The sequence below is a fragment of the Meles meles genome, chromosome 11 (genome assembly GCF_922984935.1).
Source record: "Meles meles chromosome 11, mMelMel3.1 paternal haplotype, whole genome shotgun sequence".
Classification (NCBI taxonomy): domain Eukaryota; kingdom Metazoa; phylum Chordata; class Mammalia; order Carnivora; family Mustelidae; genus Meles; species Meles meles.
Genome location: NC_060076.1, coordinates 82,940,714 through 82,966,733, shown reverse-complemented (window position 1 = coordinate 82,966,733; position 26,020 = coordinate 82,940,714). Strand labels below are relative to the sequence as shown.

Sequence of the window (26,020 nt, the reverse complement as noted above, 5' to 3'; positions counted from 1 at the left end):
GGAACTTTGGGATGCTCATCTGTTCCCTCCTCCTTCCTTGCTAAAAGAGGCTTGATTTTGTTCCCGTGGCAACATCCCCAGACAATGAATCATAATCAGTTCAAATCTGTCATGACAGCCTCTGTCTCGCCTCCCTTGCAGTGAAAAGTGGCCATGTGAGCCAATCCTGGCTCCAGAGACATCTGAAGGAGTCTGCCGGGGACACTGTTGGGGGATGTTGGAAGACATGGGGCTATCTGTACCCCCATCCCCCCCATCTTTCTGCTTTGATAGCTGACAATATGTTGGCAACTTTCAGTGCCTTCCTGTGAACCTCCCAGAGATAGGGCTGCAAGCCAAGAACGGAAAACCTTGCCTTTTTTCAGAATTTTTGAGCTGCTGCAAAAGCAGAGGTGCCGGATAAAATAAAGGACACTCAATTAAATTTGAGTTTCAGAGAAACAACAGTCTTACATATGTAGTATTTGGGACTTACTTATACTGCAGTTATTTATAAATAACTATAGTTTATCTGAAATTCAAATTTAACTGTGTGTCCTCTACTTGTGTTTTTGGGGGTTCCCCCCTGACAACTCTATGTGCAAACTCTGGACTGCCTGCCTTGAACTTTTTCTAATGTAAAAAAAAATAAATCCCAATGAGTTTAAGCTACTACTACTCAAATAACATATTGGCTGCCTGTGAATTCATTCTTGGTATAATAGGAATTTACTTTTGCACCCAATACTTCTTTGGGTGCTTCTCACGTGCTAGACACTGTGCTGACTCGCAGGGATGTGTGTGTGACTCAGTCACAGAGGCAAGACCTGCCTTTATGGAGCTTCTCTGTAGCTGGAAAGACCGTTGCTAAATGAGCGATTCTGGAAGTGGTAGTGTAATTCCAGTTGTGATGAGTGCTTTGAAGGACAAGGAGGGGGCCTTTGCCAGCATCTACAGAGGGAAGTTCTCCTTGAAGCAGGACGTCAGGGCACTCTGAAGGAGGGGTGGGGGGGGGGCAGGCTGACTGGAGGGGAGGGTTGCAGAAGTTTGCTCTGAGCCCCAGGAACAGCATGCATGTATGCCCACCACGAGGCAGGAAGGGTTCTGGAAAGTTTGAGGAGCAGATGTTACGATACTGAACAGCAATGGGTTGAGTAATGGGCAGCGAAAATAGAGACGTACAGAGAAGCTAGTTCAGGCAGTGACTTGGAGGCCATATTAAGGATTTTGAACTTGATCCTTACTCAACACTACACCCATACTAAGTACTGTTGATATCCCCATCTTACCAAGAGGAAATAGAGACTTTCCATAGTTTGCAATAAAGACTTTCCATAATTTGATCAGAATCATACAGCTGTTAGGGGAAAGAAGTGCCACTTGGGTTCAGGGTTTGTTTGTTTTTTGTTGTTGTTGTTGTTTGCTTGTTGTTTAGTGTGTATGATCAAAACACCCTCCTTAATTACCACTGAGTACAAGCTACTTAGAAATACAGAAATAACGAGAGCTGACCAAGTGAGTCTGTAAAGATCAATTAATGTTAATGTAATAATATATTTCTATTTGTAAAGATTGAGAGGATTGGGAGCAATCTCTTAAAAAATAAGAGGTTGATCAGCACAGCAGATATTTAAATTCCAGCATTGAAAGAGGCCCCCCAAAATTATACAATTCAGATCTTCTGTCTGTTCCTTTCAGTGAAAGGTACTACATATTTAAGTAACCATAACTGGTTTCTGTGACTTTAGACCACTGGTTTGACAGAAACAAAACAAAACAAAAGAAAATTCTCCCTATTATAACAAAGTATCAAAACAAGTGACACAATGATCCAGTGGTTTTACACTCATGCAAGAAACAGTAACAAAACACACACAAGAAAGACATTCCAGGTAAATTGTTGATCTGTTCAATGTGACTGCTACTCCCACTAAAGCCTTTATTTGTAGGAAATAGGCATTGATATTAGATGGTAAAGAATATTTAAAATTACTTTAAAAGTAGAAAAGTATCAGTGTGCATTGAATCTAAGGTAAATGCTTTGTGATACTTGATAGGTGTGTACACACACACACACACACTCACACAGCCACATTCAAGCACAAGAGATTACATAAATACTGGGTTGTGATGAATCTTATTTTATACTCTGGGTCCCATTCAGAAAAGTTTGATAATCACTGGTCCGGACGAACTGACTCATTGTGAGCTATGCTCTCTCTCCGTATTTCTTGGAGTAAGAACAACTCATGAAGGTAAAGTCCTGTCTGGTGGTGTGTGGATAACCATTTACTGTTCCACATGTCGGAGAAACCACGTGTGATAACACAAACAAACGAACCAGCAGCTGTTATCATACCAAAGCACTTATTGAATCTTGGTTAAGGTTCTCAGATACACTCCTTTGAGTTTCCTAATTCATCCCAGGAAGGATTCCGCGCACTCCATCTTTATGTTGTTACTTGCAAGCCTTGGAAACAAATACAAGTAGAAAGAAATTAATAGAGAATTCCAATTCTCATTGTATTAAATCTTCACATTATCAACAGTGAATCTTAATCTACTATTAAGATGACAGGGATTCTGGAGCCAGAAATGCTGCATAAAGAACCAAATAAAGGCTAAAAGAACTCATTCTTTGAATCCTTAGACTAAAGTTAAGCCTATCGGGGCGCCTGGGTGGCTCAGTGGGTTAAGCCTCTGCCTTCAGCTCAGGTCATGACCCCAGGGTCCTGGGATGGAGCCCCGCACACGGGGATCTCGGCTCAGCAGGGAGCCTGCTTTCCCCTTTCCCACTCTGCCTGCCACTCTGGCTACTTGTGATCTCTGTCTGTCAAATAAATAAATAAAATCTTTAAAAAAATAAATTTAAGCCTATCTTAAGGTATCAGATATCTAACATCGTTTGCAATTGGTGTAATAATTTCTGGCTTTAAGGAATGAAATAGTTTGAAAATTAGAAGAATATCACAAAGGGTGGCTGGTTGTAGTAAAATTATTGTTTTGGAGAATTTTCCTTGATCTGGGGAAAGAGCATGGGTACCTTCACTCTTTTTTCCTTAAACCAAGGAAGCCTAGTTGAACATTTGGTGACTTTGGTTTGAAACTCAACAATAAACCTATTGTATTTGTGTCATAGAGTTAGTGTTGGAGAAACAAAGTTTTTTTAGTGTAGTATTTAATTTCTGAAGTATATACATATAGATATGATTATACTCTTTGATCAAGCAAGTGTTATTTCTGAAAAAAAAATTTTTTTAAAAGATTTTATTATTTATTTATTTGACACAGAGAGAGAGAGAGATCACAAGTAGGCAGAGAGACAGGCAGAGAGAGAGAGGGAAGCAGGCTCCCTGCTGAGCAGAGAGCCTGATGTGGGGCTCGATCCCAGGTTCCTGGGATCATGACCTGAGCTGAAGGCAGAGGCTTTAGCCCACTGAGCCACCCAGGCGTCCCACTTCTGAAAATTTTTAATATAATTCCAGGAGAAGAAAACAAGTGATATGTGTAAATATTTTTATAGCGTGTTACTTGCCAATGTGAAAAACTTGTAAAGGTACTAACCACTCAGCAGCTGTGAAATGGGTCATTAATCCTATGGTAATTCTGGCTATTATATCAGATAATTATATTACTATTTTTAATTGGACATTATATTTTAAATACAAGGTAGAAAAAGGCTGAAAGAAAAATACACACCTTTTATTAAATTTTATTTTGCGATTTCTTATTCCTTTGATTTGAAACGAGACATGTGACCTCTTTCTTCTGCACTGAGATGTCAATGCCAAGTCTTATAACTCACTCTTAATGAGCAAAACAGAACTTGGCCTTGACTCCTTTAATTGGAAGAGCTGTTTAGTTTTACTCAGTTTCATTATATAATAAGCTCTATAATGCTCCTTTAAGTATTAAAAACTAGTGTAAAAACATTGCAAAAAAGAAATGCGTATGGTGATTAACCATGTAATCACATAAGAGACTGATGTGAACTCAGTGATGTGTACTCACTGAGATGTTAACATCGCTGATTGGGGGGGGGAATTCACATGGTTATTTTCTTTTTAATATTAAAAGGTTTTTATGATGAATATGCTTTTATAATGAGATGGTAATAGACATTTTTTTCCCCTTTTCCTCTCTACATGTGGGAGCCAATCTCCCATCAAGCCTTGCCAGCTTCTATCTGGCATATGTGGCAGTCCGGCTCCCTTGAAAACGTAACCAGCATGCCAGAAAGCAAGCCATCACCATGAAAATAAACATTCTCCAAAGGGGTCTGAAAGTTCTGGTAGCTAGACGGACTTGTCTTTGTGAGGGGAGGCAATGATTAAATCTTGCCCCAAACACTGAATTTAAGTAAGGATTAAATTAAACATATAACTTTACGTTCTTACTCTCTTGCGTCATTTGTTTCATTAATCATTAAATTCAATCTCTGTTTCCCTCCCATTATTGTGACTTGATCACAATTACGATTTTATGTGCTTAGAATGGGAAGTTGGTGCAGCAGGTTTAGGAGAGGTTCTGAAGAGCCTGCAGAGTGGTCCGTGGAAACCTAGGAAAGGCCTCCCTGCTCGCTCAGCTCCCGAGTGTGGGTTAAACCAGGCCATGCTGAGGAGCCCTCCAGGCAGCTCTGCCAAGGCACCGTGGTTGTGAGAACTGGGAAAGGTGGTGGGTTACTATAAATAACATCATAACTTATTTACGCAACTGGAAAAAAAAAAGCTGATATAGATCTTAAGAGGTAAGAAAGGCAGATCTGCTTTGGATTTTATGTCTCTTCTAGTATTTGTTATGATTTTTTTTCCAACTTAACTTCATCTGATATCGAGAACCCAAGCAAGAGAGCCTCAAAAGGCCCAGGTGAACACTTCTCAGCAGCCTCTAGGACGTGAGCAAGGAGAGAGGGCTGCCGCCCACACACGGACATGTACTCCCTCGTGGGGTTTCCATGTCTGTCAAAACAGACCTGCTGTTCTTGGGTCTTGGAACAGATGGGAAAGACCGGCATTTGATCTGGAACAAGCTGCGGTCTGAGCTATTTGGTGAAGGCTCCTTTAATCTTTATCAGTAGATGGGCCACAAGGCCCAACTCCAGAGTATGACTTAGCTACTTAACAATGGACTTCAGCGCTGGTCATTATCAAGGGATGGAAAGGCATGGGTGTCCAGCAGCTGAAACACCCTGAAGTATCTCATTAGGGTCAGAAAGGGAGCCAGCCACTCTCAGCAAAGTGGCTCTGGCTCAGAGGCTGGACTCCTCTCTTCACTCTACACTCTATAGCCCTTCACGTCGGCGCCCTGAGCTTCCCCGGTCTTCACCAAAGACACAGACGACAGGGGTGGGGGTGGGGGCAGGCATATCAGCCAAGGACTCTAAGCTCCACTTACAAGAGACTTTAAAATGGTCCTGAAATTTCTCCAAACGGGAATGGCTACATGGAGGGCTGATGCTGGAATCAGGAGTGTGTAGGGTCAGTGCATGGGCGGGGCTCAGTCCCCTTGTAACATAGGAATTTACTGAGAACAAGGGAAATCTAATTCTTTTTTTCTTTTTTAAGATTTTATTTATTTATTTGACACAGAGAGAGATCACAAGTAGGCAGAGAGGCAGGCAGAGAGAGAGGAAGGAAAGCAGGCTCCCTGCTGAGCGGAGAGCCCAATGTGGGGCTCGATACCAGTACTCCAAGATCACGACGTGAGCCAAAGGCAGAGGCTTAACCCAATGAGGCACCCAGGTGCCCCAGGAAATCTAATTCTTATTAAGAAATGATTACATCTGGCCTAGAGGAGTTGCTTCACAGGACTCACACTGTCTCCTCTTCAATGAGCGAATGACTACATTTTGTACATGTCAACTGTGAAAACCCTTTTAGTTGCAATAGTTCGAATACAACAGCCGCTGGTGGTGGGGTGGGCATTTGGGTAGTTCAGTCCTGAAAGTGTCTGTCTGCCTTTGGCTCAGGTCATGATCCCAGGAGCGTGGGATGGAGCCTCGTCTTGGGCTCCCTGCTTGGTAGTAAGCCTGCTTCCCCCCCCCCCCCACTCTCCCTGCTTGTATTCCCTCTCTCACTGTCAAATAAATAAATAAACTCTTAAAAAACAAACAAAAAAAACAACAAGACAGCAGCTAGGTCTATAGTTTTGCTCTCCCAGCATGCTTTTCCAACCTCCTTCTGGTTTCTACCTCTTGCTGGTTTCCTTCTGGGGAATTTCTCCTGCTAAACAGGAGGCCTTAGGAGAGGTGTTCAAGGACAAGATGAATCCGCGATCCAGTCCTAGCCAATCAGAGTATCCCATCTCCCTGGCCAAAGTGATTAGGTTAGCACAAGCCCTGTGACCCAAGCAGGACCAATCAAAATCTCCCCGTTGGGTTAACATGCAAAACGGCTTTTTACAAAAGTGTTTAAAATAAAGAATCTTAAACATATGCTAAAGTAGTGAAAATTATATACAAGCTCCTTGGAACCCAACATTCAGCCCTGACATCTATCAACTCCTGGGAAAGCTAGAGAAAGGATGAACTGTCTTTCTCTCCTGGGGATGCTGCATCTGGGAGGCTGCTGCTGCCAACAGCCATCGTATCTGTCGGGGGAGAGAGTCTGCCTCCAGAAGAAACCCAAAGAGCAACGTGGAATTGTGGCAGAGCCTTGAAGGCTACACTGAGCTGCTCAGTGCGGCTGAGCCTGAAGCCGCAGATACCCTGTACTCTCTTCCCACTCAAGCCAGATGGAGGAGGGGTTCCAGTACTTGAAAAATGGGTCATCTAAGATGAAAACCTTAAAGAAACGCTCCATAAATATATTTTATAACATCCTGTGTTTATTTTTGAGGTATCTGGGAAAAATAAGTTCATGGGAAATCTTCAAGAGGACTAAAGCAGAAGGGGACATATTAAAAGGGGATCATTAGCCTTTTTAACTTCACTCTGCCCAAAGGATAATGTCAGTCCCACTGAAATGACAGCCATCTACTAGAAAATTTAAACTATGTAACATAAACATCATTAAGGGCTGTAACATTGGGTGGGCATTTTCCCCTTAAAAACAAACAAACAAACAAAAAACAAAAACACAAAACCTCTGGGGCACCTGGGTGGCTCAGTGGGTTAAAGCCTCTGCCTTCGGCTCAGGTCATGATCCCAGGGTCCAAGGATCAAGTCCCACATCGGGCTCTCTGCTCAGCAGGGAGCCTGCTTCTCCTTCTCTCTCTGCCTGCCTCTCCGCCTAGTTGTGATCTCTGTCTGTCAAATAAATAAATAAAATCTTTAAAAAAACCCCAAAAAACCTCATAAACAAAATAATCAAGGCCCCAAACCCATTCGGAGTCTCTGATTCGAAACTGTCTTCAAAGCAACGAGGGAAAGGACACAACCACTCCTACAGGAGCATTCTGGGCAGCCATTCTTGGGTGTGCCATGAGCGCTTCTTCCTGGCCGTTCTTCTACCGTCCACAACACTTAGACTTTTGCTTTGCTAGTTCTTGTTTTAGCTCTTCATACACTTGTGAAAAGAGGTCCTCTTCCGACTTGGTTCCATCCAGGTAAACTGAGAAGGAGAAAGGAGAGCGGTTCAAATGCCAGGGGGCCTCTGAGCCGTGGATTCTTACTCTGCCATCTGCCATCCCTTAAGAACGCTACCAGGTTCCAGGGCACCGGGGTGGTTCAGTCAGTTAACTGTCTGACTCGAGACTGCAGCTCAGGTCATGACTGCAGGGTACTGAGACTGAGCCGCTCATCGGGTTCTGTGCTGGGCACGGAGCCTGCTTCAGATTCTCTCTCCCTCTTGCTCTGCCACTACTCCCTCAAAAAGGGAGAATATTCACAGGTTTAAATAAAGAGCACAGGGCCTTAGACACTTAAAACGAAATTAATAGCCACTAAAGACAGAAATAGATTAGAGTCAGGAATAATACGTAAAGAAAAATTGGTTTAATAGGGGGAAATGCATATTAACAGGTGCGGAAATTATTTTTTGAAAAAGAAAGAGTTAAATGGCACTGGGTATGTGGTCCTTTAGCAGCCCTGAGGAATCATTCCAGGGGCTGGTTCTCCAACTGCCTTATGCATTAGGATCCTTGTGGAGCTTTTTTGGGGGGGGGGGGTGCAAAAGGTGATTTTATTAAAGCACGGGGATAGGACCTGTGGGCAGAAAGAACCATGCAGGGGTCTGGGCTCTGCCATGTTCTCCAGGCCCGGGAGATATGCATTTTTACCCAAACTGGCACAGGTAATTTTGGAGAAAAAGTGGAAGTTATATAGGTTAAAGGAAGAAAAGAACATTTTTTTTAAAAAAAAATTTTATATATTTGACAGACAGAGATCACAAGAAGGCAGAGAGGCAGGCAGAGAGAGAGGAGGAAGCAGGCTCCCTGCTGAGCAGAGAGCCCGATGCAGGGCTCGATCCCAGAACCCTGGGATCATGACCTGAGCTGAAGGCAGAGGCTTTAACCCACTGAGCCACCCAGGTGCCCCGAAAAGAACACTTTAATCAGAAAACTGGTGGTAAGGGGCGCCTGGGTGGCTCAGTGGTTTAAGCCGCTGCCTTCGGATCAGGTCATGATCTCGGGGTCCTGGGATCGAGTCCCGCATCGGGCTCTCTGCTCGGCAGGGAGCCTGCTTCCCTCTCACTCTCTCTGCCTGCCTCTCTGCCTACTTGTGATCTCTGTCTGTCAAATAAATAAATAAAATCTTTAAAAAAAAGAAAAAAGAAAACTGGTGGTAAGAGATCAGTTTGCTTGTTCAGCAAGGGATGCACAGTTTGGAGGGGCTAGAATGTGGGAGCCAGGGACACTAGAGAGATGAGATTTTAGAGCAAGGCTGTCTAGGCCTTAGTCTTTAGGGGTCTTGAAGTCTGACTGTTTGGATTTTATCCCAAAAAGTTGAAGACTCTTTGTAGGTATTTAAGCAAAGTGGGGGTGTGGTTAGATCTGCATTTTTTTTTAAAGATTTTATTTATTTACTTGAAGAGAGAGAGATCACAAATAGAGAGAGGGGGAAACAGGCTCCCTGCTGAGTAGAGCCTGATGCAGGGCTCGATCCCAGGACCCTGAGACTATGACCTGAGCCGAAGGCAGAGGCTTTAACCCACTGAGCCACCCAGGCACCCAGCATTTTTTTTTTTAAGGTTTCATTTTAAGCAATCTCTCCAACAAACATGGGTCTTGGACTCAGAACCCTGAGATCAAGACTTGCATGCTCCACTGACTGAGCCAGCCTGGCACCCCCAGATTGGTAACTTAGACGGAGAGGGAGAGAGGGGCACCCTCCAAATCTCTTCTCTCATTCTGTTCTATTAAACACATGCATTCATGCTCACATAGCTAGGGGAATCTCACTAACACAATTAATTTGTTATTTACTATGTCCTTGTTTAAAACCTCTCTGTGGAGGGCTTCCCACTTCTCCTACTATAATGACCGAAGTCCTTAACTGGCTTATGGCCTTGTAGAGTTGAGATCTTCCTTATCTCCCCAGCATTACTTCTCCCTCTTGGTTCTCTACCAAAAATACACCAACATTCTTTCAGATGCTATTCATTCCTTACCTACGCCTGGCCTTTTTGTGCACTGTGTGGGGTGATTTGCTGTCCACCCAACCTACCTCCCTTCGTCCAGTTAAACCCCTCAGAGTGTGGTTTAAGTGACTTCCTCAAGGAAGCCTTCCCTGATTGCTGGGCCTTGCCTAGTCCCCCCGGAACTTGGTGTCACAGCACTTAGCATAGCTAGAAAGGACATGCTCATGCAGCTAGTGTCCCTAATGCCTGTTTCCCTGAGAGAATGTTGGCTCACAAGAGTAGTGGCTGGGTTTGTCTTATTTTCCTCAATATCACCAGGGCAGTGCCTTGTACACAGAAGGCATTCGGTTAATATCTGTTTCACAAAGGATCATCTAGAAGGTGACGGGCTTTGACAAGAGCCTTAGAGAGAGAAACAGAAACCAGGACAGTCCATTGGAAGGGCCCAGAGTATTCTGGTTTAAAGCGTTCCTTTATAATATAATGCATGAGAAAAATGCCTCCTAAAATCCTTTCTCCTGTGGCCTTTGAGCAATGACAAGTGAAGGCCTTCTGCGGAGGAAGAAAAGGTACTTACTGATCTCCCACGTGATGTTCTCTATTTCTTGTCTGTGCTTCAGATACATGGGCCACACGTGGCCATCGAAGTACCCTGGGACGTCTGGGGGCTCGTAGACCCTTGTACTATCAAAAAACAGGAAACTTTATGTGGACAGAAACGCAGCATTGATAAAAGTAAAATAATAATGGCCAGGATAATGGGAAAAATCACTGAGACTTACTCTAAACAGAATTAAGAGTATACATTTTAGATTCAACACTAGTTACAAAGACAACAAAATGGATTTAGTTTTCTGACCCAAACGAATTACTTTTAAAACTTTTTTTTTTTTAAGATTTTATTTATTTATTTGACAGACAGAGACCACAAGTAGGCAGAGAGGCAGGCAGAGAGAGAAGGGGAAGCAGGCTCCCTGCTGAGCAGAGAGCCCGATGCGGGGCTGGACCCCAGGACCCTGGGATCACGACCTGAGCTAAAGGCAGAGGCTTTAACCCACTGAGCCACCCAGGTGCCCCCCAAACGAATTACTTTTGTAATTCACTATAACTCATAATTATCTCCCCTGCCTTCAGTAGAGAATGAAGAGACAAATGTCAGTGTAAATAATGACAGAGAACTTGCTATGTTGGGTTAAGCTTTCCATTAACTGGTGTTCTTTGTGTCTGCAGCAGAGTTATGGCTCATGAATGGAAAATCATAATCAACCTATTTTTTTTACCTAAAAATTTTTCATTTGTAATTGAAGTATGGTTGACACGCACCGTCACTTTAGTTTTGATCGTACAGCATAGAGATTCAACTTCTCTGTACGTTAGGCTATGCTCACTGTGAGTGGAGCCACTACCCTCTGTCACCACACTGTGTTACAAATACTACTGACCCTACACCCTATGCTGTAATTTGCACCCCTGTGTAAACTGTCTTTTGAATTAGGATCCACAAAGCTGATTTCAACACTCACCTCCTCCTCCTCTTACATTCTTCATAAGGAACTGTCAGAAAGTAGCTTCTGTTCCACAGAGCATCAAGGGGCCTAAAATCACAGCATCTTTAGTTCACAAGGTTTCCCCTCCATTCACTCTGAGTCAGTATTAGGTTGAGGACGCTTACTTATAATTAAAGAGAAGGAAGCCTTCAATGATTAATATGGGAATTTCCTCGGTGCTTCCGGAGTCTGTTGATACCGGCGAGTGTCCTGGGCTTTCCATCCAGCGGGAAATGGTAGACATCATTTTTTCCATGTTAAGCGCTTCAAGCACTTCAAACAAACATACAAGAATATGAAGTCAATATAACAAAAGGTTTATGATGTGGCTTTCTATGATGAGTATATCCAGGGCTCTATAAATATATAGAATAACGCTATTTTATTTACCCTTCAAAATATGGAATAAATATTTTAGACAAATTGGTATGTTTGAAACATTTCTAATATGGAACATTTGAAATCTCTATATAAAAGTAGAGAGTAGGGTACAATGAATTCCCATTACCGCATTCCCAGCTTTGACAATCATAAACTCATGGCCAGTATTGCTTTACTTATGATGTCTATTCCCTCTTGACTATACAAAAGTTTAATATTTTTGGATGACAAAGTATCTATAAATTAGTCTGAAAGATAAATGACACACTGGGGAAAATATCCACAATGTATTTCACAAAGAGTTAAAAAAACTTCTCTTTAAAAAAAAAAAAAAGATTTATTTGAGAGAGAGAACGAGAGAGCACAAGCAAGAGGGACAGAGGGGATGGGAGAAAGAATCTGAAGCCGACTCAGTACTGAGCATGGAGCCCAACGTGGGGCTCCATCCCAAGACCGCGAGATCATGACCTGAGCCAAAACCAAGAGTCAGGCGCTTAACCAACTGAGCCACTCAGGCACCCGAAGAGCTATTATCTTTTATATATATATATATATATATATATATATGGCTCTTACAAGTAAATAAGAGAAAAATCATTAAAATTTTATAAAGGACACAAATACGTCCTTTTTAAACTCTAAAATGTACGTACTTTTTGAGCTTACAATTATAGTTCTAGATAATTATTGCAAAATACCGATTCTCAAAGTGTAGGATCTAGACCAGCAGCGTTACTATCACGTGAGAATTTACCAGAATTACAGTTCCTGGGTGCCTGGGTGGCTTAGTTGTTAAGTATTTGCCCTTCGGCTCAGGACCTGATCCCAGGGTCCTGCGATCAAGCCCCACATTGGGCTCCTTGCTCAGCGGGAAGCCTGCTTCCCTCTCTCCCACTCCCCATTTGTGTTCCCACTCTTGCTCTGTCTCTGTCAAACAAATAAACAGAATCTTAAAAAAAAAAAAAGAATTGTAATTTCTGAGCCTTACTCCAGAACTACTGTATTGAGCCACCTGGACTTAGAGTCTTTTTAGTGGAAAGTTTATAAATTATGGATTAACTTACTTAGTAGACATAGGACTACTAGGATTTTCTCTTTGTTCTGGTGTTAGTTTTGGTAAGTTGCATTCTTCTAGGAAACTGTCAATTTTATTAAAGTTTTCTAATTTAGTTGCACTGATTGTTTATAATATGCTCTTACTTTTCAATGTCTGTTGGATCTGTAGTGGTATTACCTTTTTTGTTCTTGGTATCTGTAACTGGTGCCTTCTCTTTTTTTCTAGGTCAGTCTTGTTTAATCTGTTTGGGGATCAGTCAGATTCTTGAATTTGTAAGTTTATGTCTTATGCCAAGTTTGCAATGTTTTACACACATTTACTTCTTTTTTATTTTTATTTTTAAAGATTGTATTTGTCAGAGAGACAGAGAGATAGAGAGAGCACAAGCAGGGGGAGCAGCAGGCAGAGGGAGAAGCAGGCTCCCAACTGAGCAAGGAGCCTGATGCAGGACTCCATCCCTGAGCCCTGGGATCGTGACCCGAGCTGAAGGCAGATGCTTAATGGACTGAGCCACCCAGGTGTCCCCATTTACTTTTCTCCTTTCTGAGGGTCCAATGATATAAATGTCAGAGCTTTTGTTATTGTCCCATATTTCTCTTAACTTTTTCTCAGTCTACTTTCTCTCTGTTGTTCAGATAGAGTAATTTCTATTGTTCTGTCCTCAAATTTCACAGATTCTTTCCTCTATCATTTTTATCCTGCTGTTGAGTCCCTCTGGTTGAGTTTTTAAATTTCAGTAACGATGTTGTCAATTAAAAAATTTCTATTTGGTTCTTTTTACATCTTCTATTTCTTTACTGAGGTTTTCTAACTTTTTACTAGATTCAACAATGTTCACCATCACTCACGGAAGCCTTTTTATGAATGCTGCTTTTATAATCCTTGTCAGATAATTCCAACATCTCTGTCACGGAGTTGGTGTCTGTTGATTGTCTTTTTTCACTCAAGTTGAGAGTTGCCTGGTTCTTGGTATGACAAGTGACTTTCAGTCTCGTCCTAGATAGTTTAGGTATCATGTTGTGAGGCTCTGGATCTCATTTAATCTTCTTTTTTATAGATAGTTACCCTGCTTAGCTGTAGTACGCAGGTCCGAGAGGGCATGGATGGTCACCCGCCTGCTGAGCCCCACCAACATGGAGGGGGAGGTTGTCACGGGAGGAGGAAGAGACATGTGGAATGCTGCTGTGGCTTCACTTGGTGGGGACTGACAGCGGCTGATGCTCTCTGGATGAGGAGAGTGGAGAGTCAACTAGCACCATCTCACACTGCCTCATTCTGTCGCTGCTTCTTTTTTTTTTTTAAATATTTTATTTATTCACTTGACACACAGAGAGAGATCACAAGTAGGCAGAGAGGCAGGCAGAGAGAGAGGAGGAAGCAGGCTTCCTGCCGAGCAGAGAGCCCGATGCGGGGCTCGATCCCAGGACCCCGAGATCATGACCTGAGCCGAAGGCAGCGGCTTAACCCACTGAGCCACCCAAGTGCCCCTCTGTCGCTGCTTCTTGACGGGTGTGGAAATTCAGTTCGCCGTCTGGCTCTACTGATAGTATCACTGTGGGGTTCCCTGGCTGGTTGGTGCCACATGGGTCCAGAAGTCTTGCCCCCCACCTGGCCCTGCTGACGCCATGAAAGGAGGATGGTTTTCCTTTTTGTCTTTGGCTACAGTACGTTGGATATTATCAAAATGATGTTCTAGTTGGTGTGCCACTCTCTTCCCGGTCCTTTGACTACAGGGAACAGGCTTCTTCTTGGGGATTTTTTGTCTGTACCTATTGATGACATCATGTTCCACACCCCTCAGCACCCCCTTCCTGGATATATGACAGGTGAGAAGAAAACCTAGAGAATCACAGCCACATCATTCCTCAAGTCCCAAAGGCCTAGCCAGTCTATTTTCTTTTCATCTTTGTGTCTCCCTTTGTTTGCTGTGCTCCATCCAAGGTTTTCAATTATAAGAGGGAGCGAGAGTAAGGAAATGGGCCAATCCATCTTAGTTGGAACCAGAAATATCATTAGTTTTAATATATTTTCATTATTGTCTACTTAAAAGTATCTTCTAATTTTCACCATGATTCATTCTCTAACCCACAGGATATACAGAAATGCTTTGCTTCAGAAGAAACATGATGACATCGGGAATTTACTTCAAAAAATATACTAGGAGAGAGTGGTAAGGACATAGATGAAATATAAATTGGTCTAGAGTGCATCATTTTAAAAGCTGGATGAGAAATTCATGAGAGCTCATTACATTTTTCTGCCTACTTTTGTGTATGTTTAAATTTTTCCAGATAAAAAAGGGTACTGATTAATTTCCAAACACTTAGGAATTTTCTACTTACTCTTTTGTTATTGATTTCTAATTCAGTTCTCTGTAGTTAGAGGATATCTCTATTTTACTTCAATCTACTGAAATGTACTAGGACTTGCTCCATGCCCTTGCGTATGGCTGCCATTTTAGTTAATGCTCCTGTTTCAAGAAAACAAAAATGTGTATTCTGCTGTAACTGGCCACATGTTCTATGTACATAAATTCGGTTAACTTTGTTAATTGTGTTGTTCAAATTTACAACTTTTGTCTGCTTTTTCCATTAGTTATTGAAGAACTTGTACTAAAAATCTCCCACAATAATTATAGATTTGTGTATTTCCCCATTTAGTCAGTTTTTGCTTAATGTATTGTAAGGTTGTTATTAGGTGCACACGAATTTTAGATCGTTTATCTTCTTGTTGAATTAACCCATTTATCTCTATTTATCTCTAATAACAGTATCTCTAGTGATACTCCTTGTATTTACTTTGTCTCACATTAGTAGTTACACCAGATTCTTTCAGCAGGTGTTCATATGGCAGATCTTTTTCTAGCCTTGCCTACTTTTCTTTGTCCTAATATTTAAATATATCTCTTGTAAGGTGCTTATACTTGATATACTTGGGCTTTTCTTTCTTTCCTTCTTTTTTTTAATAAACTTGACAATCTTTGGAGTATGTTAGTTCATTTAACTTAATACAGCTACTGATATATTTAGCTTAAATTTATCATTTCACTCTCATTTTCTACTTTTCTATCATCTTTTGACTTCTTTAAGTTCTCTATTTTTTATTTCTGGCTTTGTCTTTATCAACTACAGTTTAATGATTCCATCTATTTTTAAACTTGATAGTATACATCTTTAAACTATTCTTATGGTGGTTATCATAAGGTTTCAGCATTACCTTGATTTACTTTAAATTTGTACACTTACCTAAAAATTTCAGATTTTTTCCCAGGATAGATTCCTGTAAGTGGGACACTTGACACATGGCACGAGTATTTTAAGGTCTTTGGGATCTATGCTCAATCTCCCTTCCAGAAGGGTTATGTCAATTAATATTTCCATCTAAGAGAGTTTTTGTTTTACTGAACCATCATTAGATAATTAGACAGCTGTGCCATCATTAGATAATCATTGTTTTAAAAATCTGTTTATTAGATAAGTGGGAAAAAAAGTAATTTACAACTCTTTAACTACTTCTGAGGTTGACTTTTTATTGTAATATTTATTAATCAAATAAACTTTTGCTTTTATGAATAGTTTGTTTATATCCTTGGACATTTTTCAACTGGAATATTAGTGCTTTTCTTATCAGCTTGTTAAGAACTCATTTGAACTACGAATAATTCTTTGCCAACTGTTGAAAACAGTTTTTCCTTGTTTAACGCTTACTTTTAAAGAATCCTCCTCACTAGCCATTAGACATGGGGACAAAAAGAAAAATATATTCTGGCTGGAGCTCAAGACACAAGAACAGGCAGTGAGTCAAGGATTTTGCTTCTCTTAAAACTATCAAGTGTCTGTAAGAACTGATTACACAACATTTTTCCTTAAAGGTCGTCAAAGTTAAAAATAACGTAGTTTATGGCTTTTTAAGAGAGATGTTTCTGTTGCCAGTTTGCATAGGCACTCAGCGATCATCTTGTTCGTCATAAAAGTTGATAAGACCATTAAATATAGTTTATTAGCATGATAGTCTCTGTAGCAAAATAAGTGTCTTCTCAAGGACCTTATAATTTTCTGGCTTCAGTGTTAGATTGGGTAAGGGGAGAGGTGAATCCATCTCAAAAACATTTACTAACCTTTATGAGCAGAAGAAAGAAGAAACCAGCTGTCCAGCGCCCCTGGGTCACTGGGAAGGGAAGCCCAGAGGAGGAGCTTAGAGTTTGCTTCAGGGGAGATTACAGGGACAGGGTGAGGGAAGTATCCTTAGTTATGTGTGCCCCAGGCAGGGATGAGTGGAGTACCAGCAAACTTACCTTGCTCTAGCTTTAGAAGAAAAATCTATTGTTTCAATGTTTTCAGTCTTACACATAAAACCGGGGAAAAAGTTTCATCTATTTAAATAGCTGGATATAAATCAGAAATCTTTACAAAGGTATGCGTAAAGTACAGCAATATATTTAAGCACATTTTTGAGACTGTCTTCATAGACAGAAAAGGTATTCAGGTTTGGAAAAGAAAATGAACATTGGCGAATGGGTCACAAACTCATCTACTTACCGTCATACTGCAGAAATCCGTTTGTATCTATCTCTATCTCTGACTGTGGCTGGAGAAAAGAACAAAGCACCCATCAAAACTGTGCAGAAATAACACAATTACAGAATGAAGAGGGCAAGAAACTTTTACTAAATGCTCTGGAGGAGGAGGAGACAAAATCAGAGCTGCACCAATAAGTAATGCCATCTAGTGGATAAGGGACATTACTGCATGGAACCTATCTTCACTACAAAAACTTACTCAGCAAAGACTTTTTGGATGTAATTTCTTTTTTTTTTTTTAAATGTAATTTCATTAACTTTGCTACTAGAACTTTGTTGTATTAAGTGAATTATCAAAGAAGTTTTATAGATACCTTAAAGAAATCATCCTGAGATATGACACTGCAGTTTGGGAGGTGTTTCTGCAAATTCTTAGCCAGTGTTGTCTTCCCGCCATTGGTCACCCTGAACAGAAAAAGGAAAAGAAAAAAAAAAATTGAACATACCAAGAAGGAAGATGCATTTAATATAAAACGTTTATTTTATTTTTTTTTTAAAGATTTTTATTTGTCAGAGAGAGCGAGCGAGAGAGCACACAGACACATACATGCACATGCTCGCACAAGCAGGGGGAGCCCTAGGCCAGAGGGAGAAGCAGGCTCCCCAAGGAGCAAGGAGCCTAATGTGGGGCTCGATCCCAAGACCTAGGGATCATGACCAGAGCTGAAGGGAGACCCTTAACCGACTGATCCACCCAGGCGTCCCTAAAATATTTTAAAGTGATCTTACAAAAAGCATATTTATTTAATTTTTTTAAAAGATTTTATTTATTTATTTGATAGATAGAGATTACAAGTAGGCAGAGAGACAGGCAGAGAGAGAGAGAGGAGGAAGCAGGCTCCCTGCTGAGCAGAGAGCCCAATGTGGGGCTTGATCCCAGGACCCTGGGATCATGACCCGGGCCGAAGGCAGAGGCTTTAACCCACTGAGCCCCCCAGGCGCCCCCAAAAAGGGTATTTAAAACAATATGTAACACCTAAGAAGAAATTATTTCTTTCATAGATATGTTGGTAATAGCATAAGCCTGAGTAGATCTACGGTGGTAAATGAGGACAAATAAACTGGAAAGGATGGAGGAGAAAGGTCACTAAGTACAAGTAGACTGGGTGATACTAAGACTTAAAATTACAGCTACCGGGTGGGAAGCAAAAGAATGTTCCGTCTATACTGAACCATTCCCAGGGCTCAGGAGCAACACTGAGAATACGAGTAGCATGTTTTAGTGCAAGTCTGTCCACCTGCTCGTGGTCACTGTGATTTTGTTTCAGTGCACCATGGAGGAAAAGGGAGGATGGGCTTATGACAAGCCAAACAGCACGTATTCCCATCTCCGCTGTGGGGCTCCCTTCCTCCTTATGGAGTCAGTTACTTGTTTCTCCTGGCTGGACTGTGACAGTGGGGAGAACGGGGATCTTGGCTAACGCTCCTGTGTATCTAGTTTTCTAGAACCACACATGGCACCTCAGAGCGGTTCTGCAGTCAGTCGCTCAGTCAGAGGTTTTTTTAACCCGGGGATGCTGCCTCAAAGGGTCTGTGGACCTATTTGTGGACTTTGTGAACTTGAATGGGTAAGAAATTACATCTTTATGGTTATTAAATTCTAACAGAATTTTAGCTTTCTCTTTAAGTAACAAACATGAGTAGTAGTAATAGTACCTGTGGCTCTATCACCACTAGAAATCACATTTTCATATCTATGATTTCTATATCTATGATTTTCATATCCTGGTGCAGGGGGTGCAGAGATCTTGAAGCATGATTGATATTCACTATTATTTCAAATTGATGGCAGTTTTTAGACCCACCCCTGGACACTGTTATTTAATAAGCTAACCATGTACATATCACAAAGCAACAATTTGTTTTTTAAAAATATTTTTATAACTGTATTTCAACACAACTGGTTTCTTTTGTATTCCTGTATTTTATTTTGTGCATTTAAAACCATCACTCTAAATCAAGACTTCATCATGCCACCGAATGTTGGTGGCACAAAAAAAACCCCTCTTAACTGCACATTTATTTGCAGGAACCTGTGCTTAATCCCAGATGACAGACTGCAACGTATTCATAATCTAGAAAAGAAACAAATATTCATTCATCAAAACTGTTTACTGGCTGTAATTCAATTATTACCTAAATACCTCATACTTACAAAAGTACAAGGAACTTGATTCAAAGATTTTTTTTCATTAATTTTTAAAAAAGATTTTATTTATTTGAGAGAGAGTGAGCCCAAACTGGGGGGAAAGGGGGAGGGGCAGAAGGGCAGAGGGAGAGGGCGGAGCCTTCAATCCCAGGACCCTGAGATCATGACCTGAGCTGAAGGTAGCCACTTAACCGACTGAGCCACCCAGGCGCCTCGTAAAGTTTTTTCACTTAAACTAAGAATACACAATTGGATAGGATATGGGCCATCTCCTTGAAAAAACAGAAGTGCCTGGGTGACTCAGTCAGTTTAGCGTCTGACTCTTGATTTTGGCTCAAGTCCTGATCTCAGGGTCGTGGGATCCTGCAGGCTTGTCAGCTCAGCCGGGAGTCTGCTTCCTCCTTCTCCCTCTCCTTTTGCCCCCACCCCCCTGCTCAAGCTCTCTCTCTCTTCCCCTGCCCCCTCAAACAAATAAATGAATTTTTTTTTAAAGAAAAGACAGGGAAGTGGTGGCTATTACCCTTTGCCTTGAGAAAATACTGGTACAAAATTTCTCCCTTTTAACAAAAATGTCTGTAATTCATACTACGTCTCCATAGTTCAGATATTGAACGTTGGTTTAAAAGGGAGAGTATGGGGCGCCTGGGTGGCTTAGTGGGTTAAGCCTCTGCCTTCGGCTCGGGTCATGATCTCGGGCTCCTGGGTTCGAGCCCCACATCGGGCTCTCTGTTCAGCAGGGAGCCTGCTTTCCCCTCTCCTTCTGCCTGTCTCTGTGCCTACTTGTGATCTCTGTCTGTCAAATAAATAAATAATAAAAAAAATCTTAAAAAAAAAAAAAAGAGAGAGTAAACAGGGCTAACTTTTTTGAACAATCTGGCCAGAAAATGTGTCATCTTCTAGACTTATCTCTTTCAGATGATATAGTCAAACCAACCGTACTTAGATCCCTCCTCACTGAATTAGCTGGAGACAATGAGAAGCAAGCACTCCAGTGGCAAAGACTTGGAGGAGACGGACCAGACAGAGGTAGTACAGGTCAGGGAGAGGAGGGGGGTTTCATGAGAATGTAACAAGTCAGAATGGCGCAAGTTCAAGCCTATGATCTATACTTGGAATTCTGGTCAGGTGACACCTTAAAATTAACTTTTCCCTTACAGCATAAATGCACAAGTCCTGTCCATTTGTTTTTTTGTGTGCCAAGAGACAGAAAGGGCGAGTGTTTTCGGAACATGACAGGGAAGTTAAAAAGGCTGTCTGCAGGTGCTTAAGACGCAAATCCATTCTGTAGCAGGTAGGTATTAATATTACCATTTTACAGTTGAGGAAACTAAGGACTGAAAGACTATATACTCATAAAACTTGCCCAAGGTAGCAACTAGCAAGGAATGAGGATGGGATTAGAAAGTCTAACTCCAAAGCCCATGATCTTTTTTTCCCCAAAGCCCATGAAACATATATTCTAACATCACAGAATTCTGTGAGCCTCTGATGAAGATTATATGCCCCTTCCCCAGAAAAATGAACATCTTCACACATGCATTCCATTTTCGGGAGGATCTTGAATGATCTTGGAATCCTTTGGAATCCCCGCGGTTCCCTGATGTCTTAACTGAATGACCCCTTCACGGCGTAGCAAGTGGCAAGTACACAAGGAGTCTGGACTCCACCGAGTCTGGACGAAGGAATAATGGCAGGAGCAGAGGTCGCTGCGGCTGAGTGTGGTAGGTGCTTCTGTGAAGCCCTAAAAGGAAATCCTGGCCCTCGCTGAGGAACAGACAGTGAAGGGGAGGCTTTCTTAGGGAAGTGTGGTTAGCACCTAATGCATGGGTCAAGGAAGACGAGGCAGGTTTCTACACCTGGAACATACAGAAGGGAATGTTCCTCCTACACATGCAGAATGAAAGTTGGTTTGGATGCTGGAGTTGACCTAGTGGCTTCCTCCCCAGATTCCACCCCGGTTTCTGAGGTCTGGTTTGGGCTCCAGAGCAGGGCCCAGAACCTTTGCTAACCCCTTGTGCCCCAAAAGTGCAGCCAACTCTAGGATGAATCCGAATGGAGGAAGACACAAAGAAGGGATGAAAAGTCATGGAGTCTTTGGTGATACCACTAAGCTCCTGGATCAAACCTCCCCTACAGCCTCCATGCCACCGAAGCTAATACATTTCTTTTACTATGTATGGATGGTCTTCACATACCCGGATATTCAGATTTTGTTCTAGATAACTGGTACCCACTGTATATTGTTCACTAGGTGAGAGAATACTTAAACATTTCTGCAAGAAGATTCAACTGGTCGAGAGGTACCTAGGAAAGGATAAGAGGGGGAGGCTGGAATTAGGGAACGAGGGCTTGGTTTATAATGTGGCAATGAGCGCAGAAGGGAAAGCCTGTCCAAGAAAAGCAAGGCAGAGAAAAACAGAGAACTCTGGTTCTCATTAGATGGGAGGAAACGAGGCAGAGTTCTGACACTGGTTTGATTTCCTTTTACCTCTGATTACTTGCTATAGTAACATAATACAACAATACAGTGATCGCCCCCAAATCACAAACGTTTAATTTTAACAGTCTCAAGTATTTCATTCATTGGACCACACCTAGTATGAAGGTACTCAGAAGAAAGATGTACACAAAAATGCAGCCAAACAAACAATGTCCTTTGGAGCTGTTGTTGGTGTCCTATTTGCATGCATACCTCTGGTACCACAGGGAGGGTGACCCTGTAATTTAGGATACTTTTGAGAGGGAGAGGGGCACACAACTAATAATTATGCCAGGGCAATCAGGACATAAGGATAATAAGGATAAAACGTGCCTGGTGTTAACTCCGGAGAAGAAATGGTAAGGCAGGCAGATTTTGCTTACTGATGGCCCTGTGTCTCTGTTTAGGGGAGACTCTCTCATCTCCTGTTGTCATTTCAGTAGCCAGTGGCCCCCTGTTTGATATCCAGTGGCCTGCTCTCTTCCTGAGGACTCAGGAATCCTGACCCTCCATCCCCCACAACACCCTTTGGACATCCGCAGTATCTCCACCAGCTGTTTGTAGCATAATTACTCACCCACTGATTCCAATGACAAACGTTTTCATAATTAGCTTAGAAAATCACGTCTTCCTAAAATTAAAGACAAAACAAAAGAAAACAAATCAAATGCTTATCCGTGAGATGTCAAAGAAAGAAAGAAAGAAAGAAAGAGTCCTACACTAGGAGAGCCAGCTGAGGGGGAGAGATAACCATGATCTCTGGGGAACCCCTGTTCCTGGATTAGCCACAATCTGTAGAAGAGCTTTTCAAAGTACCAGCTTCCCTCTGCTAGACACTCTCCCCGCTAGGTCCATGGCTAAATCCAACAGCAGGATGCGTTCAGTAGGCCACACCATAGTGTCTCAGAACTCTGAAACTCAAGAGTTTCAAGATTCAATCACCTGGGGACGACCCATTTATTTCTCCAATGCCAGGGAACCCCCCAGAGCTTGCCTCTCTCCCCTTCTGAAATGGGGAAAACATCACTGCTGGCCGGAGCTAAAAGGAAGTTCATTCCCTTTAAGGGTGCTATTTCCTCATTCGGAAACCTAAGTCCAGGGCCAGTGCAGGCAAACTCTTTCCAAAAAGGGCCAGGTAGTAAAATATTTGAGGTTTTGTGGGCCGAGAGGCAAACTGAAAGTTACTACGGAGGTACTTATGTAACAAGAGCGAAAACAAATTTCCACAATGTTTTTGACGAAAACGTAACCATTGAGTACAATTTTGTTGGTGGTTGTTGCAATAGACAACTACTTATGAGAAGAATGGAATTCCTTTCTTATTGGGATAGTATTTCTCTTACTGGATTTCAGAGTTAGTGTTCTGAAATCAGACAAGTGACTGCAAATGTTCAGGCTGAGGGCCAGATTTTAGGCACAGGCCATTGTTTGTTGACCCCTGGATCTGGGGAGGTGGGAGGTTAAGGGCAGTTTCACACAGGGCCCCCTGAGGTCCAGTCAAGCAGTCCTATGGATATTCTAATGACCCATTTTCACCTCTTTCTGTGAAAAGGGGGGGCTCAGCTTGTGGGAACCTCTGATCAGAGGTTCCTGAGGGTTGCCTGACCTAAGGCTGCTCTTTATTCCAGACTGCTCCAGTTGGGTGATCAGGGACCTAAGCTGGGTCTCCGGGGGGAGTGGCTCCTGGGCTGGAGACCCCCAGCGGCCCTCCCAGTTTCTACCCCTGACCTGTGTTCTAGCTAGTTCATTTCTTTCTTCTTTCCAGACTGTTAAAAAGCACTTTATTGCCAAGAGCAAAGAAAGGATGCTGCACATGGGCTGGCGTAATTGTGAGGCTCTCATGTATAATGGATCCCATTTTTATTGATGTATTATTAATGGTTGAGCACACTGAAAGGCAAGGACTAAGGGTCCCCCTGCTTCGTGCCACATCTGTGCACACATGAGAGGATACCGAGTCAGTTACATAGCATGCAAATAACGAGTGTGGCTATGGCACTGGAAAGATTCTTGAGGGAGGTTATTTGGGTGGAAGCTAGCAATTCCGAAATGAAGACTGAAGGAGAGTCAAGAACCCACTTATAAAATTGTTTGGGTTCAGGAGGGAATTCCTACCATCAAAGGCAAGTTTTTAACCGAAACAGGAACCCTCGGTCCTATATTAGTTAGCTAACAGAGCTATTACCCAAGACAGGGTTTGGGTAAACACTGGGCACAGTCTATTAGCCCTAAAGGGATGACGATTGTGGGGGAAGGGGTGGGGAACTGGGAGAAGCCAAAGCAGGGCAGGGGCTGGGGTGAGGGCAGGCCTAGCAATCCCAAGTCATTCATTTCAAAAACCTTGCCGAATGCACAGGGCAGCACCAGGCGAACTCCAAATTCGGGACTGGAATCGTCTACCTCCGTACTATTTGGTGCTATGACACCCCTTGTTGCCCTCTTAGGGACTACTTTAAAATCACACTTACTTAAAAACTTACAACCAGGAGCTGTCAGATTCCAAAGACTCCATGAGGCAAAGACAAGCCTCATCAACTACACTCAATCACTGGGCGTCTCCACAGACAACCATCTGAACTTTGCAGTCTCATCAACCTGGGGCATCTGATTACTTGGAATATAGACTCCCCCCCAATCCCGTGGGATGTTTATGTACCTTATCCTCCCGGTAAGTGCCAAGTTTTCCTCCACAGCAAGTTATTTGCATAGAGGCGGGAGAACAAGTGATCGACAGGGACAAACCCCAAAACGAGTATTTTAATTTCTTTTTTTAACCCTAAGTAAGAGAGGCTGTCAAGTCCTTTGTTTCATTACTAGTATGCGCTTATTATGCGGATTCCTCTAATAAACAAGGTACGTTTGGGACTTCAAAACCGTCAGGGGTGGTACGTGCGTAAGTCAGCAGATCATAAGGAAGCCAGCAGCCCTCTAACACAAATGGAATGACAACATGCTAACGAATTGTTGTGCTTGTACCTGACTCCACAGAGCAGTCTGGTATTTTTAAACCAGTGAAGTGTTTCAGGACTTCTCACTCACTTGCCTTATTCAGCAGGTATTTTGATTATCTTCTTCCACCCACCAGGCAAGTCTTTTCCTACTATTGTTTCAACTTTGCTCCCTTTTGGTAAACAGAAATCTCCCACGGTTAGAATTTCTGAATCCCTCAACCCATGCCTCTTCCCCGCGGAATCACTTTTATCTCTCACTGACCCTTAACAAAAACTTGCAAGCTTCATTTTAGGTAGACTCTCACGCCAAGTTTTTCCATTTTTCTTCCCTCAGACATGCAATGAGTCCGGAACACCGTGCTATCTCGCTGAAGGCGCGCTGCGTTTCTGGTTCGCTCCGGCCCTCGCCTCGCCTTGGAGGACCAATCTGCTGGGTCTGGGGTCCGCGTACCTCGTCTGAGTCAACGTTTTAGGCTTCGAGGGCAGCGTGTTGGGAAGAGGAAAGCGGCCATAAGCAAATAAGCGTGGCCGTGCTCTCGCAAAACTTTATGGACACCGAAATTCAAATCTTATCACTCTCACGTGCCACAAAAATCTTTTGATAGCTCTGATGGCTCTTCTGATAGCTTCTTTACCATCTGAAATGGAAAAGCCATCCTCAGTTGGCAGGCCTTTCGGTTAACAGGCGGCAGGCGGGTCGTACTCGGTGCACCCTCATACAGGTGGAATAAAAGCCTGCCTCATCCCGTAGGAATCAAGACCTGACCCCGAACCCTGGCGACTTCACTCCACAACCCGCACCGTTCTCTTGGAGGTAGCCTCCCATTTCAGGATCGGTACGGGGCGTTAAAAGCACACACACTCCTTGCCAGGTCATCCGTGAGCCCGCTAAGAGTGGTAAGAGTCCCCCCAAGGCTTGCAAGACGCAACCCGGCTCAGGCTCCAGCGCAGCCGCACGTCGGGAGAGCCTCCAGGCCTCGGAGAGGCGGCGCCGCCTGGCCGGGTCGCGCAGGTACTCACCGGGCGCCAGTTCGACCCCCGAAGCTCGCTAGCCTAGAGCTCCACAGCCCCCCAATCTGCGCCCCTACCGGGTCAGAAGCGGCCGCGGTAGAAGACGCCAACCTAGGGATCGGTGCTACCCGGGCCTGACGCGGTGGGGGTTCCAGCGCCCGGGGCGGGGCGGGCGAGGTGGGGCCGGACTCCCGCGACAGAGGCCCCACGGGCGCGCCCCCGCAGGGTCCGGCCCTTTCTCGTCGGGGGCGCGCGCGGCCGGGCCTGCCCCGGCGTGAGCTTGCTGCGCCCTCTCTCGGCTCCGGCTGGTTCCGCCCGCGCCATCGCCGCTGCGCGCGCTGCCGTGCTCGCCGCCCGCGCTCCCGCCTC

At 43.2% G+C, this 26,020-nt stretch overlaps 1 protein-coding gene and 1 non-coding gene across 5 annotated transcripts; both read right to left on the bottom strand.

The window, feature by feature from the left end:
* Positions 1 to 1,570: 1,570 nt before the first annotated feature.
* Positions 1,571 to 25,937, bottom strand: NMRK1 (nicotinamide riboside kinase 1). Of its 4 annotated transcripts, none has more exons than XR_006820758.1 (9): positions 25,661 to 25,937; positions 22,267 to 22,320; positions 17,376 to 17,466; positions 17,021 to 17,069; positions 11,170 to 11,317; positions 11,021 to 11,092; positions 10,075 to 10,181; positions 7,366 to 7,529; positions 1,571 to 2,449 (listed from the first exon to the last, which is right to left on the bottom strand). XR_006820758.1 is itself a non-coding variant. In XM_046022489.1 (9 exons), exons 3-9 carry the CDS (start codon positions 22,293 to 22,295, stop codon positions 7,426 to 7,428), a joined length of 600 nt encoding a protein of 199 aa, XP_045878445.1. In that variant the 5' UTR covers positions 22,296 to 22,320; positions 25,092 to 25,278; positions 25,661 to 25,937; the 3' UTR covers positions 7,188 to 7,425. The 4 variants fall into 4 exon arrangements, 3 of the variants coding, with proteins under 3 accessions (XP_045878445.1, XP_045878442.1, XP_045878443.1); XM_046022489.1 differs by lacking the exon at positions 1,571 to 2,449 and adding an exon at positions 25,092 to 25,278 and having other exon boundaries at positions 7,188 to 7,529; XM_046022486.1 differs by lacking the exon at positions 1,571 to 2,449 and having other exon boundaries at positions 7,188 to 7,529.
* On the bottom strand, positions 4,123 to 4,234 carry LOC123953698. Its single transcript, XR_006820951.1, has one exon. It is a non-coding gene; the product is annotated as a small nucleolar RNA SNORA12 (small nucleolar RNA).
* Positions 25,938 to 26,020: the final 83 nt, after the last annotated feature.

Bases quoted from the DNA above. Each gene is read 5' to 3' on its own strand.
- NMRK1 (XM_046022489.1), bottom strand. From the start codon at position 22,295: ATGAAAACGTTTGTCATTGGAATCAGTGG. The intron at 11,093-11,169 runs GTAAGCGTCCTC...CTGTGATTTTAG, and splicing joins TTCCTTCTCTTTAATTATAA to GCCCCTTGATGCTCTGTGGA. The intron at 10,182-11,020 runs GTGAGTGTTGAA...GTTTTTTGATAG, and splicing joins GAATGTAAGAGGAGGAGGAG to TACAAGGGTCTACGAGCCCC.